Raw genomic sequence first — 21,232 nt, 5'->3', positions numbered from 1 at the left:
CCACCTCCCGTTTTCTCATATATATATATAATATAAATATATATATAATATATATAGTATAATAATATATTATTATTATATATCACACGCGGCCTTTCTATGCGAATCAATTCGTACGGCAATTGAACGACTGTTTGGGCGATTTTGGGGTTTTTTTCTCGCAAAACAACTCCGCGCTAATTGACTTCCGAACTCGTGACCGTACTGGGCATTGGAAAGAGGCGGGCTTTTTTGCAAAATGTCACGAAAGCATCTCTCTAAATCCCCTCGTGACCAACTCCCCGTTATCCCCCAAAATAAATCCCCAATCAAATCCCGCATCACCGACTTCCCCCAAATCCATCCCCGTCAACCGCCGACCGCCGACCCCATCAGGCCCGCTGGCGCGCCGACTCCCAAAATCTTCGACCGCAACTCCGACGGAGCTCATCTCCCCCCGTTGTCGCCCCCCCAATCCTCCCACGACACCACGAGCCTAGAACTCCGGACACATCCGCCGCTGGCGAGATGTGAACCGCGTGCAGGAGATAACTCGAACCATATCCTCTCGATCCTCTCGTTCTCTCTCCTCCGATCCCTTTGATTGGAGTTGCTCGAGGAAATGGGTTTTTTTTTAATTGATGCGTTCTGGCTGAAATTGGTGAACTAAATGGAGATGGGGATTTGGATTCTGGGTGTAGATTGATTGTTGTTGAAGCACCACTATTTGTGTACTAAAAATTGTAGTCAGGTTATTGTGTTTCTTTTCCTTTGACTATTTGAGTAGCTGACAGAAAATTGTTGTCAATTTTAGTTTGTAGATTACATCTGTTTTAGGCATTTCTACGACTGCAACTAAATTTTATAGTCAGGTTATTCTTTGTTATATATTTTATTCTGCTGATATTCTAATATCTTGGTCAGTTGGATTGTGCTCAGAACTCTTTTGCAGTTGAATCACTCATTTCCTGTGTTTGCAGGACTGTTGTTTACAAAGGACAACTGAAGCCAGTTCAGTTGAAGAATTACTATTATGCTGATCTTGGTGATGAAAGGTTCACAAGTTATATGGCACTGGTAAATACTCTTACATTCTTCTTAATGCACAGTCTGCATTTAACAGCAAGCTGCTTGGAGAAGTCTCTCGTAGCAGAACAAAAGTAAGGTTAAGTAATGAGGTTAAAGGCATCCAAGTTTGTATTCCTTCTGTTCTGCTGTATTGAATATTATTTGAATTTGGGTATGGATGCCTTGGGTAAGTCGGTGAAAGGTCTCAATAGTTGATGAATAATAAACGTGTTGCAGAATCCCGTTGCACTGTTCACTGTGGTCTGTACTTCAGGAAGCTTCCAATACGGAGGTGGAAAGAGAATAATATATAGTAAGGTAGCTTAGGGCTTCCACATTACTTTGTATTGGCACTGATGATAGGCAGAATCCCTAGTTCATTTTAAGTGCCTTGATGCAAAATGATCTTGGATATTCAGATGAATTTTTAATTGGCATGAAAGCTAAAGATATAAGAAATTATTGGACAGATTATTGAGTTGCTTTGCTCTTATGCGGGTACACTCTAGGTTCTCAACAAATACCTTTCCTAGCTGGGATCGTGCTCAGCCCATGCGCATCTTGGGTCACAACGGAGAGATTAACACACTTCGAGGCAATGTTAACTGGTAAAGTTTTTAGGCACTGAAAACATATTTGCAGAGATAACTGCCTGATAAATAATTGAATCTCATTTCTTTTCTCAGGATGAAGGCGCGTGAGGGTCTTCTAAAGTGCAAAGAGCTGGGATTGTCAAAGGATGAGATGAAGAAACTTTTACCCATTGTTGATGCTAGCTCTTCTGATTCTGGTGGGTTCACTTAAATATTTTTGTGAATAAAGTCCTACAGGTTACATTTAAATACAGGCTGTAATCCATATGTTTTTTTTTTCTTTCATGGTATGAGAACTTGTTGTCCTTTTGTGTACAAACTACTACATGTAAGCCACAGTATGTGTATCATTAGTGTCAGCTTGCCGTTATGCTTTTTCTTTTCTAACGGGAAAAGAGGGACAGGAACAGAGACACAATTCATGTTATTAATAGAAAATGCGAGGAAGGAAAAAATTAACGCACATGTATTAAATACCTTATCTGATATATGTGATGCAAGTAACAGACATGATAAGATGTTAAATACCTTATATGATATTCAGACCGATGAAGATGGTCGATGATGCAGGCATAATTCTTGCTCCATATTAAATTTTTTAATGTTACCAAGTGAATGCATCCGCTCGCTTATGGTGTTCTTTTGAAGTATTTATATATGTAACACTTTCTTAAGGGAATTATGTGCTTAACGCAACACTTTCTTGATATCTCAACAATTCATAATTTGGACGCTTATGAAAGTTCAATGCCTTCATTTTCTTCAGAATTACATCTATTTGGTATTGTGTTCTTGATATAACTATGATATGTTAATTACTTAATTTATTAACTTAGGTATGACACTTACCAGCTTGTTTGAACACTTACCAGCTGACATTACTTACAACAGCATGTTGCCTGGGACACTTACCAGTTTGTTTGAACACTTACCACGGCATGTTTGAACAGTTACCAGCTGACACATTACTTACAAGAAAAGGAGTTGCATTATTTGAAGGATACAATAAGCAGATAAAGCTGATTGATACAAATCTCAAAACTTATCAAATAATCAACAATTTGTTCGCTCTGAACTGACACTGATGATTACATTTGAAACAGTCAACAATCTACAACTCCACAATCCAAATCTGTTCACAAATCTCATGACACTGATGATTACATTTGAAACAATCAACAACAATCATTACAATAGGGAAACAAAACTTAATTTTTTTTGAAACAACGTGCTACAATATCATCTTCATCTATGTTTCTTCTTTTTTATAACCCAATCAAATCTTACCTGCTACCTCTCAATAAAATTGGTTAAAAAGAAAACTGTCTTCTAAAATTTGGGGTTTTATTTAAGGGATCTTAGATTACGTACCAGCGTCTAAGTTAAAATATCCGCTGAAAAGATATTTCCAACTATTAAGATATTTTTGGATCAATTAATATGGTAATAATAATATTGTAATCCTAATAACAAATTAATTGCTACGCTTCTCTCATTCTCTCTTCCTCAACGCACAATAATATATAGCTCCTTCTCCTCTCATCTTCTCTCATTCGCCTCACCTCCGCGTTTCCGCTTTCGATCGTAGACTCCAGTCTCTCATTCGTGATTTGATTAACAAACCCCAGCGGCGAAGCTTGTCCGGGGTTCTCAGGCGACGGGGTGTCGTGCGAGGAGTTGGCGGGGGGGCCGGGCGCGACAACGAGCGGGGAGAGATTGAGTCCGTCGGAGTTCCGCCCGGTCGAAGATTGGATTGTCGCAGCGCCAGCGGTTGATGCGGTCGCGGTCGCGAGGTGACGGGATGGATTTGGGGGTAAGTTCCGGTGATGGGGATTTGTTTTGGGCGATTTTATTTTGGGGATAACCGGAGAGTGGTCCACAGAGAGGATTAAGCAGCAGATCTGCTTTCGGTGACATTTGCCAAAAAAAGCCCCCTCTTTCAATCCCAAGTACAGGTCACGAGTTCGAACGTCAATTAGCGGAGTTTTTGCGAAAAAACCCAAAATCGCCCAAAAATCGTTCCAATGCGTACGAATTGATTCGCGATGGAAAGGCCGCTGTACCCGCCGTCCACGAAGTTCGAAAGGTCCAATTAGCGGAAGTTTTTTGCGAAAAACCCAAAATCGCCCAAAATAATCGCTTTCAATGCGTAACGAATTGAGTTCGCATGAGAAAGGGCGTGTATATATATATATATATATTATATAATAGTATACGTATATATATATATAATATATATATATTATTATATATATATATATAATATATTATATATATCTATAAAGAGTCTCACCGATAATCAAACAGTATTTCTCTGTCCAACGTGCACGTCTCACCGGTAATCAAACAGTATTTCTCTGTCCAACGTACAATTACAAATCAAAAGTTAATAGGCCAATGGGTAACGCTCGTTCTCTCCAGTGTCTAAAGTCAGCATTTCGTTGTAGGGAGCATAAGCAAAGGATTTTAGGATTTCAATTGTGTGTGTGTATATCATTCTCTTTACAAAAGGTATTATATTAGGAATCTCATCATAATTAATTAAATCAAAGTCCAAAAGCCGACAGCTTATGTTTTGACCACGGATATATCTTTAGTAATCAAAAGCACAGGATTTTAAGATTACCTTTTCTCAAATGTGAAAATTGCAAGAACTTTGTGATTGTTTGATTTATGCAATCATTGTTTTTTTTTTCTTTATTGTTTTATTAATTGTGTATTGTTCAGACGCTGACTTGTCAGCTCATTATGTTTTAACCCTTTCGAGCTTATGGGTAGATGTTTGTTTTTCACTTCTCTTACGTACCATTTAAGAACTGTACTTCAACTTCTAGCTCAAAGTTTACTAGAAGATTTGCGATCATGTAGGCTCGATTCTTGGGGAAGTAATTAGTCAATCCGATCAATTTACACACGCATCATGAGGTAATTAAGTATATATGTTTAATTAGATCATTTCACTTCACAGATCATAGTCAAGAAGATGCCTTGAGAGCGCACTCATTCTTCACCATATTCTATCTACAGATCACAAGAACAGAAAGCACATGTTTTGTCCTTTGTTTATCAATAGTGAGGTATATAACAATATCAAACTTCAACGCTCACGCGTATAAACTCATTATAAAGACAAGACAAAGAGTACACAGAACACACCGAAATTTATCAAAACACAACTAATTAATAACCATGGCGTTTCTGTCATCCAACATTTTCCACCCAAAACTCACCATCCTCTTCCTCCTTATCCATCTACATGTAGCTTTTCCCGACGGCAGCACTCACCTTCACTTCTACATGCACGACGTACTCACCGGTCCAAACACGACCGCTGTAAAAGTGGTGCCACCCGGATCCGACCCTACTGCATTAACTTTCGGGGGCATCTTTGTAATCGATGATCCACTAACCAAAGGGCCTGATATGTCATCGGGCCTCGTGGGCCAGGCCCAAGGTACTTACATCGTCGCGTCACAATCCGAACCGGCATTGTTGATGACCATGAATATTTTGTTTGTTGACGGGGAGTTTAACGGTGCCATAGGGAGGGACGCTATATTAGCTCCCGTGAGGGAGTTGCCGGTTGTCGGTGGTACCGGCAAGTTTCGAAAGGCTTGCGGGTATTTGCTTATAAAGACTTACACATTTAATGTTACCTCCGGTAATGCGGTATTGGAGGTTGATGTTTACGTGGAAGATCGAAAGTGAAGGCCAGACTCGTAGTCTTTGCTCAAGGAGAATAAAATCAATAAATTCCCATTTGTGTTCAGAGCAAATGGATCCGATCGTTTTATGTATTTAGCTAGTATTTCGTTGCTGTTGGTGCATATTCATATCCCATAGTAGATGATCTATATGTATGCTATGTACGTGACACATCAGATTAAACGCATCGAGAGACATGGACCCTCCTTAATCTGTCTCATGTTGATGTAATACGCTAGGTGTACGTGCTTTCTACTTTATCTACCTTTGGATTGTAAAATGTTGAATAAAGGTTTAAGCTTATAAAATGCCAAAATCTTATATCTCATTATGCACATCTAACTCCAACTCTTCCAGATGATCTTAGACAAAAGAAACCGGCAAAAAGAAACTTTTTCATATCAGAATCCAGGGAGATCTTCATGCCCACAATTAAAGCATTTTTATATCATTTAGATTATTAATATAATTCATGGGGTCCACTGAGTGAGAAGATTTGATTGGTGAATTGTTAAGTTTCTCTCTAATCAAGAATGTAGAGAACCGTCTCTACCCCTAGGATGAAACCATAAGGGCCTGGGAATTGTTGGGGATGCACAACCCCCCTGATGCGATTTGGAAATAGAGATTTAGGAGAGAAGAGAGAATTCAATCAATCACAAACACATAAGATTTACGTGGTTCGCTTCTCAATGTGAGAAACTACGTCCACGGCCGCCGCATGAGAAAATTTCACTATTTTTGTCTCTGTTACATCATGCCCTAATCAACCCTTTTATAGACTTAAGGGTTTTACAAATAGAAAAGGAAAAATGTCAAAAACTGTAACTGGGCCAAAACCCGACTCGCGGTCGACCGTCGCGCCACGCGCGGTCGACCGCGACGAATCCTTTTCCTAATCAGAGTCTCTGGAGTTTTTGCGGTCGACCGCCGCGCCACCCGCGGTCGATCGCGACAAAGCCTCCTGCTGATGGTAGCTCTCTGGACTTTTGGCGGTCAACCGTCGCGCCACACGCGGTCGACCGCAACGAAGACAACATGCGCGGTCGACCGCGAAGCTGCTCCTCAGCAATGTGCCTGTCTGTGCACGTCGACGGTCGACCGCCGCGCCATGCGCGGTCGACCGCGACTCAGTCAAAATGCGCCCTTCGTTGTTTTGCTTGAAATTCGTCGTCGTCGATCATGTTCCTCCTGTTCCACTTTGTTCCTCTTCATTCTGAAGTATAGGGCAGGTCTGATAGTTAGATTTTACATATCCTAACAATCTCCCACTTGGAGACTAACTATCAATCTCTATCAGCTCTCTCTGTGGCGACGACCTCCATATCATCAAGTAATGAGGCCAACTGAAGTTGAACACAACTTCAGTTTCTCTGTAGTGACAACCTTGGTAAGCATATCGGCCGGGTTCTTGCTTCCTTGAATCTTCACAAGTTCCAACATGTGCTCGTCCAACGCTGATCTTATGAAGTGGTAGCGGACCTGTATGTGTTTGGTCCTTGCATGAAAAGTGGGATTCTTCGCCAAATGAATTTTGCTCTGGCTATCACAATGCAAGACACTCTTCTCACTCTTCTGTCCCAGCTCCTCCAAGAAACCCTGCAACCATATCATCTCTTTGCTTGCCTCTGTCACAACAACATATTCAGCCTCTGTCGTTGATAAAGCAACGATCTTTTACAACTGAGAAACCCAACTAATAGCTGTAGAGCCCAAAGTGAATACGTATCCTGTAGTGCTCCTTCTCTGGTCTATCTCACCAGCATAGTCTGCATCAACAAAACCCTGCAGAACTAACTTGCCTCTCCTGAAGCATAAACAGTCTTCTATTGTACCTCGCAGGTATCTCAGAATCCACTTTACTGCTTCCCAGTGCTGCTCTCCTGGATCTGACATAAATCTGCTCACAGCTCCCACTGCATGGGCAATGTCAGGTCTCGTGCATATCATGGCGTACATGAGGCTTCCAAGGGATGAAGCATATGGAACCTTAGCCATATAGTCTTTCTCTTCATCAGTCTCAGGGCACTACTCCTTAGTCAATTTGAAATGACTAGCTAGCGGTGTGCTAACGGCCTTAGCACCACTCATCCCGAATCTCTCAAGCACCCGTCTAATGTACTCGGCCTGAGATAGCCACAGTGTGCCCAAGAGCTTGTCTCTACTGATCTTCATCCCCAATATCTGCTTCGCTGCGCCTAGATCCTTCATGTCGAACTCACTCGACAGCTGCTTCTTCAGCTTCTTGATCTCTCTCATGTCTGAACCGGCTACTGGCATGTCGTCGACATATAAAAGCAGGATGATGTAACTATTGTCAAACTCCTTGACAAAGCAACAATGATCAGCATTGTATCTAGAGTAATCGTTCCTGTGCATGAATCCATCGAACTTTTTGTACCATTACCTTGGAGCTTGTTTCAGGCCGTACAAGCTCTTCTTCAATCTGCATACCATCTCCTCTTTTCCCTTCTGAGTACAAGCTCTTCTTCAATCTGCATACCATCTCCTCTTTTCCCTTCTGAGTAAACCCCTCTGGCTGCTGTATATATATCTCTTCCTATAGATCACCGTGGTGGAAAGCTGTCTTTACATCTAGCTGATCGAGATGTAGATCTTCAGCTGCAACAATACTCAGGACAGTTCTGATGGTAGTCAGTTTGACTACAGGAGAGAAGATCTCTGTGTAATCAACTCCTTCTCTCTGCTGAAATCCTTTAACCACTAATCTGGCCTTGTATCTCTTGGAACCATCATGTTCCTCTTTGATTATGTACACCCATTTATTGCTCAAGGCCTTTTTCCCCGTTGGTAGCTTCGCAAGTTCCCATGTCTTGTTGGTGTTCAAGGATTTTATTTCATCTTTCATGGCGAGCTCCCACTTGCTCGCATCATCCACTCGAAGTGCATCATCATAACTTTCTGGCTCTCCACCATCACTCAATAATAGGTAGTTGAGATAGGCTCTGGGCTGTAGTGATGGATACTTTGGATTAGGCTTGGGGACTCTAGCTGACCGCCTCAACTCTCTAACGGGCGAAACAGGCTCTCCATCTTCATCTGCCCCCTATGAAGTAGTCTCATCCATCAACTCTTCTTCTTCATCAGAACTAGCTTTGGGATTGCCTCCATCCGAGCCATCATCTGACTCGAAGTATGTGGGATCACTCTGTACCGAACTAGTGGACTGAACGGCATTACGGTCTTTATAGAGGACTATTTCATTAAAGACCACATCCCTGCTTCTGATGATTTTCTTGTTCTGCTCATCCCAGAATTTGTAGCCAAACTCATCACCGCCATAGCCAACAAAGAAACATTTCAAAGACTTAGGATCAAGTTTGTTTCTTACATGATCACTCAGATGAACATATGAAACACATCCAAATACTCTCAGGTGAGAAAGATTTACCTGCTTTCCACTCCATACTTCTTCGGGTATTTTGTGCTCCAAAGGCACTGATGGTCCCCGGTTGATCAAGTAGGCAGCTGTGTTGATTTCTTCTGCCCAGAATTGCTTTGAAAAACCTGCTTGTAACCGCATACTTCTGGCTCTCTCAGTCAACGTTCATCCGTTCTACTATGCCATTCTGCTGGGATGTACCAGACACTGTCCTCTCTAATCTAATGCCGCTGTCATAACAGAACCTCTTGAACTCTGAGTCTTCATACTCGCCGCCGTTGTTAGAACGAAGCTTCTTGATCTTCAAACCGGTCTCGTTCTCTACCATAGCCTTCCATCTCTTGAAGACTTCAAACACTTCTGATTTGTGTTTCATGAAATAGACCCAAGTCTTCCTCGAGTGATCATCTATGAAGATCACAAAATATAACCTTCTGCCGGTGGATGGTACTGATGCTGTACCCCACACATCTGTGTGAACTAACTCTAGCTTCTCTTCTTTAGGAGTTCTGCTAACCCTTTTGAAGCTTATTCTCTTTTGTTTCCCAAGAATGTAACTTTCACATAAGTCAATATCGGTCAATCTCAAACCTAGTAACTTCTCATTTGACTGCATAACCTTTAGGCATTTGCTACTCATGTGACCTAGCCTCTGGTGCCACAAATTTGGGTCTTCCTTACTTTCAGCCACTGTAATGGAACCACGTGCATCTATTGTCATGTAGAGGGACCCTGTCTTCGTACCACGGGCAACAACCATGGACCCCTTTGTAACCTTCCACGTATCACATGCGAAGGTTGATACATATCCCTCTTTCGCCAATTGTCCTATGGAAATCAGATTTTTTATCTCAAGCTAGGAACATGTCTCACATCACCCAGCTTCCATATAGACCCATTGAGCTTGATCTGCATGACTCCTTTGCCAACAATATCGCAGGGCTGATCGTCACCAAGATAGACTTTTCCTGAAACGTAGTTCTCAAATAAATCTCTATTTGAGGTAGCATGAAACGAAGCTCCTGAATCCAGCACTCACGATTCAGTCTTGCTCTCCAACGAACAGATTAGGGCATCATCTGATTCTCCTGAGGCCACGTTCGCTTCAGTCTTGTTCTCCTTGTCCTTCTTGGGTTCTCAGCACTGATTCTCATAGTGGCCAAACTTGCCACAATTCCAGCAATCGATCTCCTTCTTGCTCTTGCGATTTCTGGACTTTGACCTCCCGTTCCTCGAGTTAGGTCTTCCTCGGCTATTCTCTCTATTTCTGTTTTTTGTTTCTTCCTCTGCTCTCAAGATTCAACGCCGACCCTGAATTAGAAATCCTTTCCTCTTGTCTTCTAATCTCCTTAGTCATAATTATGTCCACCACCTCTGAAAACTTCAGTTTTGATTTGCCACATGATCCGCTAATCGAGATAACGGTACCCTTCCAACTATCGGGTAATTGACCAAGTATCAAGAGAGATTGGATTTCATCGTCAAACTGAATATTGACCGAGTTTAGTTGATCCGTGATCTTGTTAAACTCGTTCAGGTGTTCCTTGAATTTCTGGCTCTCGGACATCCTCAAATTAAACAACTTTTTAATGAGATGTACCTTATTCGCCGCAGAGGGCTGCTCATACATACTGGACAACGTCGCCATGAGATCCGTTGTCGTATTCTGATTCTTGATGTTGAACGCTACTGATTTAGATAAGGTCAACCTGATCGCTCCAAGGGCCTTTTGATCCAATAGCTTCCAATCCGCATCCTTCATATCCGCCGGCTTCTCTCCCAATGGTAGGTATAAATCCTTCTGATAGAGGTAATCTTCCATCTGCATCTTCCAGAACCCAAAGTTTGTTCCATTAAACTTCTCAATCTTGGATGTTTCCTTCTCAGATCTCATGTCTCTGACCTCAAATCGCTCGCGCCGAACCTGGTCGCTCTTATACCACTTGTTGGGGATGCACAACCCCCTGATGCGATTTGGAAATAGAGATTTAGGAGAGAAGAGAGAATTCAATTAATCACAAACACACAAGATTTACGTGGTTCGCTTCTCAATGTGAGAAACTACGTCTACGGCCGTCGCAGAAGAAAATTTCACTATTTTCGTCTCTGTTACATCATGCCCTAATCAACCCTTTTATAGACTTAAGGGTTTTACAAATAGAAAAGGAAACAGGTCAAAAACTGTATCTGGGCCAAAACCCGACTCGCGGTCGACCACCGCGCCACGCGCGGTCGACCGCGACGAATCCTTTTCCTAATCAGAGTCTCTGGAGTTTTGGCGGTATGTGCGGTCGACTGCGAAGCTGCTCCTCAGCAATGTGCCTGTCTGTGCACGTCGGCGGTCGACCGCCGCGCCATGCGCGGTCGACAGCGACTCAGTCAAAATACGTCATTCGTCGTTTTGCTTGAACTTCGTCGTCGTCGATCCTGTTCCTCCTGTTCCACTTTGTTCCTCTTCATTCTGAAGTATATATAGGACATGTCTGATAGTTAGGCTTCACATATCCTAACAGGAATAAGGTATTTAGATGGTTTACTCTATGTATGTATGCATTTATTAAAACCCCTAATAATTTCCAGTAATTAAGGCATCCATTCATTCAATTGGATAAGAAATGTAAATTGACAAATAATTTTTATTTTTTTACTGGAGAATTGATGGACTTCTTGTTGGTTGGTTGGTTTTTTTTTCTTTTCTTTTTTTTTTTACCTTTTTTTTCGTGGTGATAAGAGTTATCACTAGTTTAGCTACTTTAACCTCTTGCTCTCTCACGTAAAGTTGTGATTTTCATATTTCTTGACAATTGATCTAATATTAGAGACACGAAAAGCAAGCTGATTTGGTCGGCGTTTTTGCTTGCTTTCACCTGCTGTCTTAGGCGAGCAAGAAGTAATTTGATTTTTAAAGAAGTTCATACTTCTCCACAAAAAAGCTAGCCTCTAACACTGCCTATTTCGCTATTTCCTAGACAAGCAATTCAAGGAGATCGAAGGAATGGAAGACTTGGTTCTGTCTCAGGAGGTGTATGCGTTGTGGGAGATATTTTCTAAAGATCAGTGAGGGACTGTTTAAATATAACGTTGTTTTTTCTTAGATGATGTTTATTGTAGTATGGTTGTATGCTGTAAGTGTGCCAGGCAAAAAAACGATGTGATTTACTTGCATGGGTTAAACTCTGATTATAATGATGGGCTTTTATTAAAACATCTATGACTAGTGTATGAACTGTTTGATGTTATCCCATCATTAATCAAGGTCTTTGAAACGTGATCAAGTAATTTTTTTGTTATTAATGCAATGAACATGGCATTACCTTAAAAAAAGCATTGTAGGGAAGTCAGATCATCATTAAGAGATAAGAGGTCAAACATAGTGGTAGTTGGGTGATCTAGGCACCGTAACGACTGTGATATTATTAAAGTTTGTGATGATCGACTAATGAATTTGGAAGATATGTAATAATTTATGAGAAATTATTGTACTATAGGTTTTTTTTAATATTGAACCTTTACATTAGATCTATTGTGATACTAGACCCTCAAATCTAGGGATGTTTTTTTTTTTGGTGAATGAAAAAAAATTATTCACTACCAAAAATGTGAAAGTTTAGTACACCTCAAGATACTCAGATTAACACAACGTATCTGAGTAACAAACAAAAAGAAACCTAATGACCCCCTTAACAGATATTACAATGAAAACTTCCACCTTCAGGGCTATTGAGAACAATATACAATATCTCCATTTTAATTTCTTTGATCACAACATCAGCACCTTTGCTTTTCTCTTGAAACAACCTTCTATTCCTTTCTCTCCATAAAATGTATATTGTAGTGACCATGGCCATTTTCTTAAGTTTTTGAGTTAAACCCTTACCTCTCAGACAGGTAGAGAACCAGTGCACACATTGGTTCCAATTACAAGATTTCCATCTACTTCGGAGCCAATCCAACACACCATTCCATACATGTCATGAAAAAGGACAATCAAAAAACAAGTGATCCCTGGATTCCACCGAAGCAGAGCACAAGCAACAGGAGTTAGAGTTTGCCCTCAAATCTAGGGATGTTTTTTTTTTTGGTGAATGAAAAAAAATTATTCACTACCAAAAATGTGAAAGTTTAGTACACCTCAAGATACTCAGATTAACACAACGTATCTGAGTAACAAACAAAAAGAAACCTAATGACCCCCTTAACAGATATTACAATGAAAACTTCCACCTTCAGGGCTATTGAGAACAATATACAATATCTCCATTTTAATTTCTTTGATCACAACATCAGCACCTTTGCTTTTCTCTTGAAACAACCTTCTATTCCTTTCTCTCCATAAAATGTATATTGTAGTGACCATGGCCATTTTCTTAAGTTTTTGAGTTAAACCCTTACCTCTCAGACAGGTAGAGAACCAGTGCACACATTGGTTCCAATTACAAGATTTCCATCTACTTCGGAGCCAATCCAACACACCATTCCATACATGTCATGAAAAAGGACAATCAAAAAACAAGTGATCCCTGGATTCCACCGAAGCAGAGCACAAGCAACAGGAGTTAGAGTTTGCGATCCCCCACTTCAAAATTCTGTCCTGTGTCAACAGTCTATCCTGAATTGCTAGCCAGCATATGAAAGAGTGCTTAGGGATATTTAGTCTCTCCCAGATAAGCTTCGACCATGTTACATTACTTGCACTTGGATACAAGCACTTATATAGGGCAGAGAGTTTTATTTATCCATCCATATTGCAGGAACATATCATATTCTTCAGATTTTCCACCCCACCACAGAAAGAAATAGCTTTGTCTCTTGACTTAAGCAATTGTCTCCACATCCATGAGTCTCCACTTCTTATATTCACATGCCAAATATCTGTAGGTGTAAATTTTGATCTCCCGAAAATAGGAAACTCCGTTTGTATTAATAAAAACAGCTTATTACAAACTAATAATCAAATGTTTACAACAGAAGCAGAGGGAATGCCCTCCTTGTTTAACGTGGGTTCCTCGGTGGCGATAGGACGCCGGCGATAGGACGCCTCGCTCGGTGCTCGTGCCGAGTCTGCTTCCCTTGGACGATCCGATCGAAGTTGCTGCTGAAGCTTCAGTTCTCAAATGAGGGAGCCTTTGGCAAAAGTCCAGGTTCAACCTTTGGGAGATTAGCCAGCAGAATATGCAACAGCCAATCCCCCCTTCATGCTGGCTGAAGATGGGTTTTAATAGGCAAGGGATGGCATGGGTCATCCCTTGATTCGTGGAATTTGACCACTAGTAGAGGTGAGGGAGCCAACCGCCCTAGCTGTGGGATGTGACAACTTAGGGGGTCTTGTCAGCCGCCCTAGCTGTGGGATGTGACCACTTAGGGAGTCCTGTCAGCCGCCCTATTCTTGCTAGGTGAGGAGCGCCATGTTTTCTCCCTTGATTCGTGGGATTTGACCACTAATAGAGGTGAGGGAGCCAGCCGCCCTAGCTGTGGGATGTGACCACTTAGGGGGTCCTGTCAGCCGCCCTATTCTTGCTAGGTGAGGAGCGCCATGCTTTCTTCCTTGATTCGTGGGATTCAACCATTGATGTAACTGTTCTCATACTTCAAGTGGACAGTTGACAGTGAGTTGGCGAGTCTGCAGCTTGAGTCTGCAGGCAAACTTGGGTCTGCAGGTAAGCTTGCAGGCGAGCTGGGTCTGCAGGCGAGCTTAGGACTGCAGGCAGACATGGGTCTGCAGGCGAGTTTGCAGGCGAGCTGGGTCTGCAGGCGAGCTTGTGACTGCAGGCAAACTTAGGTCTGCAGGTGAGTTTGCAGGCGAGCTGGGTCTACAGGCGAGCTGGGTCTGCAGGCGAGCTCGGGATTGCAGGCAAACTTGGGTCTACAGGCGAGCTTGCAGACGAACTGGGTCTGCAGGCGAGCTCGGGTGTGCAGGCAGACTTGGGTCTTGATCGTGCAGGCGAAATTCGAGCTGCAGGCGAGCTCCTGAGCATGGATCGAAGAATAGGTCGTAACTTTCAAACCGTAAGTCGGAATTGGACGAATTATATATAAAAATCGCCTATCTCGACGAGACGAAGCCATCCGAACCCAGCCGAAAGCTTCGGTTAGCTTCCTCCATTTCGCCAAATTCCTTACGGTTTGGGAGATATCTGTGTTTTCCTCTTTTTATCAGTGTTTTCCCCTTTTTTGCTATTTCGGGCGAGGTTTTAGCAGTTTTATTCTGAACTTCTCTGATAAGGATTTAAAGGTAATTTTTATTGCCTACAATATCATTATTTTTTAAATATGTACCATGGATCCACTTAATCCATAACAACTCCTTGTTTATATGAATATACCATATGCACCTCAAAGCAGATGCATAATTCCAAATAGGAGCAGAGAACAACCCCAATCCTCTCTGTTCCTTCCTTAAACATATTTTCTCCCATGACACAAGAGGAGTTCTAAAATTTTGAGTTGATTTACACCATAAAAACCCCTTGCACAATGCATCAACCCTCTGTAGAACCTTAACTGGGAGGACAAAATTAGAGGTCCAGAAAGTTTGAATACCCAGTATCACACTTTTGATCACTTGTAATCTACCTGCATATGAGAGGGTTTTATGCTTCTGCCATGTATTGAATTAGTCTTCAATCTTTGTAAATAAAAGATTACAATCAAAGTAAGACAATCTCTTGGTTACTAGGGGAACACCCAAATATTTGAAAGGCAGTTCACCCAATTTGAACCCCAACAGGTTGATGATAGAAGACTTTGTTAAATCATCTACACCCCCTAAGAAAATACAACATTTATCAGGGTTGGCTTCAAGACCTGAAGTATTGCCAAACTCTTGAACACATTGGTGAAGTTTCTGTATTGAGTAATGGTCAGCTTTAGAAAATAAAAGGAGATCATTAGCAAAGACCAAGTGTGAAATTTTGAGCTTCTTACATTTAGGGTGGAATTTGAACATCCTGTCATGATATAGAAAATCTAACTTCGTTGAAAGATACTCCATTCCTAGGATGAAGAGATAAGGGGAGAGAGGGTCACATTGCCTTAAGCCACGTTCACCTTTAAAATAGCCATGGAGGGATCCATTAAGAGAGATTGAATAGCTTGGTGAAGTGATACATACCATAATCCATTTGATCATAGAGGATGGAAAACCCAGTCCTTGAAGCAAGTCTGAAATGAACCTCCAGCTTATGGTATCAAATGCCTTCCTGATATCAATACTGACCATAGCTCTTGGAGAAATATTTTTCCTGCTATAATTCTTGATCACCTCATGAGCAAGCATAATATTGCTTGAAATTTGTCTCTCTTTGACAAAAGCACTTTGTGCTTCATTCACTAGGCATCCCATCATAGTTTTCAATCTATTAGCTAGCACTTTTGAGATGAATTTATGAATGCAGTCATAACATGATATTGGTCTAAAGTTAGATGGTGACTTTGGACACTTTATTTTTGGAATAAGGGAGATGGAAGTAGAGTTCACCATACCAAGCAATTTGTCACTCCTGAAAAACTCATGTACAGCTTGAGTGATTTCCTCTCCAATAGTTGGCCAAGAAGATTTGAAGAATGACATACTATATCCATCAGGTCCTGGGGCTTTACTTTCAGATATAGAGAACACTGCTGATTTTATTTCATCATTTGTAACTGGAGCACCAAGGGCAGTAGCCTGAAAAGATGACAAGCAAGGACCTGACTTTATGATACTCATATCAAGAGGAATTGTGTTCACAGCTGTCCCCATAAGCTTTTTGTAGAATGTAACAAATTCATTCACAATTCCTTCAGCCTTAATGATTTTCTCTCCCAAACTATTATACAGAACAACCACCCTGTTATTATGCTCTCTGGATTTTGCAATATTGTGAAAAAGACTTGTGCACCTGTCACCTTGAAGATTCCATTTAATCCTGGCCTTTTGTTGATAAAAGGACATTTTGCAATCAAGGAGGTTATTATATTTTAATAAGAGTTCTTTCTCCTGTGATATAAGCATAGGGTGGAAAGGCTGAGTTTGTAGTTCCCTTTGAGTGTCCTCCAAAGCAATTCTATCTCTTTGCACTTGCTCACTTATATTATAGAAGTGTTTCTTGTTTAAAGTTTTAAGAGCCCCTTTCAGCGGTTTGAGCTTTTTGCACACTGAAAACATTTTGCACCCTTGAATAGATTCTTTCCAGACTTCAGAGACTGTGGATACATAGCTAGGATGGGTTGTCCACATTTTGAAGAATTTGAAGAGCTTTTTCCCTTGAATATATTCTTCGTAGATTGTAGGATGGGTTGTCCACATTTTGAAGAATTTGAAGAGCTTTTTCCCTTGAATATATTCTTCGTAGATTGAAATTTGAGCAGGTGAGTGGTCTGAGAAACTGGGAAGGAGAAATTCAACATGACTGGCATTGTAAGTATTTATCTATGCATCATTAACCAGTGCTCTGTCAAGCCTACACCAGACTCTAGAATCAGCTTCTTTCTTATTGTTCCAAGTATAAAAACATCCAAGAGTTGTCAGGTGAGAAAGCAAACAATTCTCAATGAAGTCCTTGAACTCCTTAGTATCAGCCTCAGACAGGATTGAACCCCCTAACTTCTCCTCATTATTTAACATAACATTAAAGTCTCCACAAAGTAACCAAGGATGATTACAAATACTCTACTTAACTTGAGTGAGCTCCAACCAAAGATCTTTCCTAGCTTCAATCTGATTGAAACCATAAACTGAAGTAATGATACAGCTAACTTTCCCATCAATTGATTTAACTTTACATGTAATGTGCTGATCAAAAGACCTTAAGGGTTGAACCTCCAAAACATCAGGGTCCCATAGTATAAGAATTCTTGTTTTGCCAGAACTCCTGACATTTGATATCCAGTTCTAACTATTAGCAATTTTCTTAGCTACTGCTGGAATCATAATATCTTTAATTTTAGTCTCAATCAGAGCAATAAAAGAGGAATTATATTGATATAGGTGATGCTTGACCAAGTGCTTCTTAGAGGATTTATTCAATCCTCTAACATTCCAGAAAGTTAGGTTCATTTGGTTTGATCCCCTCTATCCAAAGTAGAAGGGTCAGTATTCTCTAAGAAACCCAAAGGGAAAAAAGAATTTTCTGAAGAAATATTCCCTTGAACCAATTTTCCAGTATTGCTTAAAGCACCTGCACTCCCAGACATATGCATAAATCTGACACCAGATCCAGGCATTAAGACTGTAGAATTGCGGACGTGCACAACATGCACAAGCTCCAGGCTGTGAACAACATGCTCAGATTCCAGACAGGAGCTAGGGACCTCATTTATTTTTAGTTGCCCAGAATCCCCAGATCCATGCATTAAGACTGCTGAATTTTGAGCGTGCACAACATGCACAGGCTCCAAGCTGTGAACAACATGCTCAGATTCTAGACAGGAGCTAGGGACCTCCTTTGTTTTTAGTTGCCCAGAATTACAATAAGGCTGATAAGAAGACCTCTAGACAGGAGCTAGGGACCTCCTTTGTTTTTAGTTGCCCAGAATTACAATAAGGCTGATAAGAAGACCTCTTACTAAAATCAGATATAGTCCTTTGTTTTTAGTTGCCCAGAATTACAATAAGGCTGATAAGAAGACCTCTTACTAAAATCAGATATAGCATCTTTCCCAATAGCATAATTGGTATGCACAGGAACCTGATAACCAGGCATGGTCTCTTTTACAGATACAAGGGAAGGGCCATTATTCCCTTGTACTAACTTTCCAGATTTGTCTGAAACCCCTGTACCCCCAGATTTATGCATACCAGATCCAGATATAGGACCTTTAGAGGTTTGGACGTGCACAACATGCACAGGCTCTATAACAGGATGTTGAGGTGAATCAACAATAGTACACCCCATTCTATTAAGCACTTGTGAGCCACCAAGAGTAGAAATTTTATTCCCATCATTATCAGCCATTTTTACACTCTGCTTAGGCACCCATTTCTGAACCTTAGTTTGCCTCTTGCAAAAATTAGTATCATGCCCAACTAATTTACAAAAATCACACCATCTTGGCTTGAGCTCGTAATTCGCCTTCTGATTAAAAGATGCACCATGCGGTCCCTAAATGGTTATATAATCAGGAAGAAATGTTGGTAAAGTTTCTTCAACCAGAACCCTGACATATGAAAGTCTCTGTCTACTGGCAGTGAGCTTATCAGTGGTTATAGGATCAGTAGCCAAATTTCCAATATTCGACTTCAATGCAACAGTATTCTGATCAACATCCAAAAACAGAACTGAATTAGGCCTTTCCCTAGATAAACCCTCTTCAATTCCCCGAGAAAGAGAAAATTCCAGATTATTTCCTTGTTCAATTTCATCCGCCCAAGATCTAGAATTAGAACAACCATCAACCGAGTTGAGGATCTTACCAGAGATCGACAATTCATCCGCCCAAGATCTAGAATTAGAACAACCATCAACCGAGTTGAGGATCTTACCAGAGATCGACAATTTGTCAAGATTCTGAGATTGAACTCCTACAAGCCTAGGAGTAGCTTGAGGAAAACAAGAATCATCAGAAAAGACCTTAGATCGAAGAATTTCCATCATCGGAGCCCTTTTCTTCTCACCCTTCGGCCCCGTTGACCCCATCTCAATGCAAGAATCATCATCATCTTCAACAAAAGACACATCAGATTGATCCTCTAAAGCAGATGAACTTGGATTTGAAGACCTTAATCCAATTTCAAGAATTTTTTCCCCATTTTTGTTCTTTTTTTAGCCATCAGAGGACTTAGCGGGGGCGCAAGATAGCAGCGAAGAATCGCCCTCTAACTTACGCCAATAACCGCTCCTTTTTCATTTTTTTTCTCAAATCTAGGGATGTTAAATGAGTGAGTTTGGGTATTAAATGGGCGGGGTATAAATGAACAGGCATATTTTGCCCATTTACCCATTTATGACACATTTAATATTTTCTAAATGGACGTGTTTTTTACCCGCCCATTTGAGTCAAATCTTACATCGTGTAAGCGCAGGGTGTTCTGGACCGTAAATGAGAAATTTTAAATCTCCAAAGTGCTTCTCGAATTTCCATTACACTCAGAACATCCTACTCAGGCGAGATGTTATCACGAAAATTCGTACTCTGTATTAGTCTACTACTTACTCCATCTCTTTATTAACAAACTCATTTTGTTCTAGATTTTGATTTCAAATAGAAAAGAACTGGAGGTGGTCTCATTGCATCATAAATGGACAATACACATAGTTTGATCGAATTTGCAAATCGAGTATATTTGAATAATATATCACAAAATTTTCATAAATACAATAACCACACTACAAAAACCCAGCCATCGACAACGTTGAATATTGCATCCCCCAACGTTTTTTGAACGTTGCAAAAGTGGCCCCTAAAGTTTGCTCCAAATGCTGGAAAACCGAGGTATGGCCCAGGGTTACAGCAAACACTAATGCAAATCATGAAACTTTTATACACATCATATGGAGAGTATAGTTTTATTAGTTTGTTACCATCAATATATGTATAATTCAACATATTGTACTTAATAGTAATGATAAAGAAAGTTTAAATGATAAAATCAGTAGGATGAATGAGTTCTTTCAAGAATTTTATCAAAAAGTCGAAGAATATCATTCTAGCCGCATGTGGGGCAGATGTAGCTAACAAGTTTCTGCGTTTCCAAGTGAACATTAGAACTTGCCAAACGTTTAACCTACAAATGTCGGCAACGTTTGTAGGAAAAGGTTAGTTCTAGGGCCTTGATGTCATTTAAATGTTGATACTGCTTTTCAAATATTACATGCTACCATCAGGATTTTCAAATATTACCTGATACTTTCAAATATTACAAACTATCATAGCAAACTTTTCAAATATTACTTGATACTTTCAAATATGACATACTATAAATGCAAACTTAAACATGGTTATGTCAACTAAATTATAATGGTTAGGTGATGTATCTTCAACATATTTCCAGCTCAAATTCATCACCCTTAGGGTCATCTTTTTTACGTCAGCATCAAGGTCTTCGTCGTAATCAGTGCTAATCTTCACAATCATTGGCACATTGCCATTTTCTTTCCCTTAAGTGTAGATAAATGAATTTTGGATGGTATTAATCTAAGCCCTTTAATTTACAATATAAACAGTTACACGTGATTCATAAAACGGAAGAGAGAAATTAAGTGATACAAAAGTCTAGTAAATATTATTGAGACTCAATCATAAATTCCCTACGTATTTGTTTAAAAATGCACTCATATATAATTTTTTTCTTGATTTTTACCTTTTCAAAAGACACAATTGAATCAGTCACCAATATTCATACATAGAAATGACAAACCTGCCTAATCGATAATGTTACATCAAAAGAACCAGATCCTCTCTAATTAGGTGGTCATTGGAGAGTCTCCAATTCGTCCAATTTTTACTGTACACATTGAATTCTAGGAACAAGTTTAGATCACGGGATAAAATCACTATGGTCTTG

At 40.4% G+C, this 21,232-nt stretch overlaps 2 protein-coding genes across 9 annotated transcripts; both read left to right on the top strand.

Annotated features, from left to right (window-relative positions):
* LOC109835869 (glutamate synthase 1 [NADH], chloroplastic-like) lies at window positions 663-2,044 on the top strand. 8 transcript variants are annotated; one of them, XR_002245710.1, is made up of 4 exons: window positions 663-1,056; window positions 1,285-1,365; window positions 1,557-1,655; window positions 1,734-2,044. XR_002245710.1 is itself a non-coding variant. In XM_020403851.1 (3 exons), exons 1-3 carry the CDS (start codon window positions 1,013-1,015, stop codon window positions 1,849-1,851), a joined length of 261 nt encoding a protein of 86 aa, XP_020259440.1. In that variant the 5' UTR covers window positions 663-1,012; the 3' UTR covers window positions 1,852-2,044. The 8 variants fall into 8 exon arrangements, 2 of the variants coding, with proteins under 2 accessions (XP_020259440.1, XP_020259441.1); XR_002245709.1 differs by having other exon boundaries at window positions 1,518-1,655; XR_002245708.1 differs by having other exon boundaries at window positions 663-1,139; window positions 1,285-1,360.
* Window positions 4,830-5,348, top strand: LOC109838404 (dirigent protein 21-like). The gene has a single exon (XM_020406854.1). The coding sequence runs from the start codon at window positions 4,830-4,832 to the stop codon at window positions 5,346-5,348; it is 519 nt and encodes a 172-aa protein (XP_020262443.1).

This window comes from Asparagus officinalis, chromosome 4 (assembly GCF_001876935.1).
Source record: "Asparagus officinalis chromosome 4, Aspof.V1, whole genome shotgun sequence".
NCBI lineage: Eukaryota > Viridiplantae > Streptophyta > Magnoliopsida > Asparagales > Asparagaceae > Asparagus > Asparagus officinalis.
This window is presented reverse-complemented; position numbering and strand designations above follow the sequence as displayed.

Excerpts from the sequence above, each read along its gene's own strand:
- LOC109838404 (XM_020406854.1), top strand. The coding sequence starts at position 4,830 with ATGGCGTTTCTGTCATCCAACATTTTCCACCCAAAACTCACCATCCTC.
- LOC109835869 (XM_020403851.1), top strand. The coding sequence starts at position 1,013 with ATGCTGATCTTGGTGATGAAAGGTTCACAAGTTATATGGCACTG. Across the intron at positions 1,057-1,556 it reads TCACAAGTTATATGGCACTG|GTTCTCAACAAATACCTTTC; the intron begins GTAAATACTCTT and ends GGTACACTCTAG. Across the intron at positions 1,656-1,733 it reads CTTCGAGGCAATGTTAACTG|GATGAAGGCGCGTGAGGGTC; the intron begins GTAAAGTTTTTA and ends TTCTTTTCTCAG.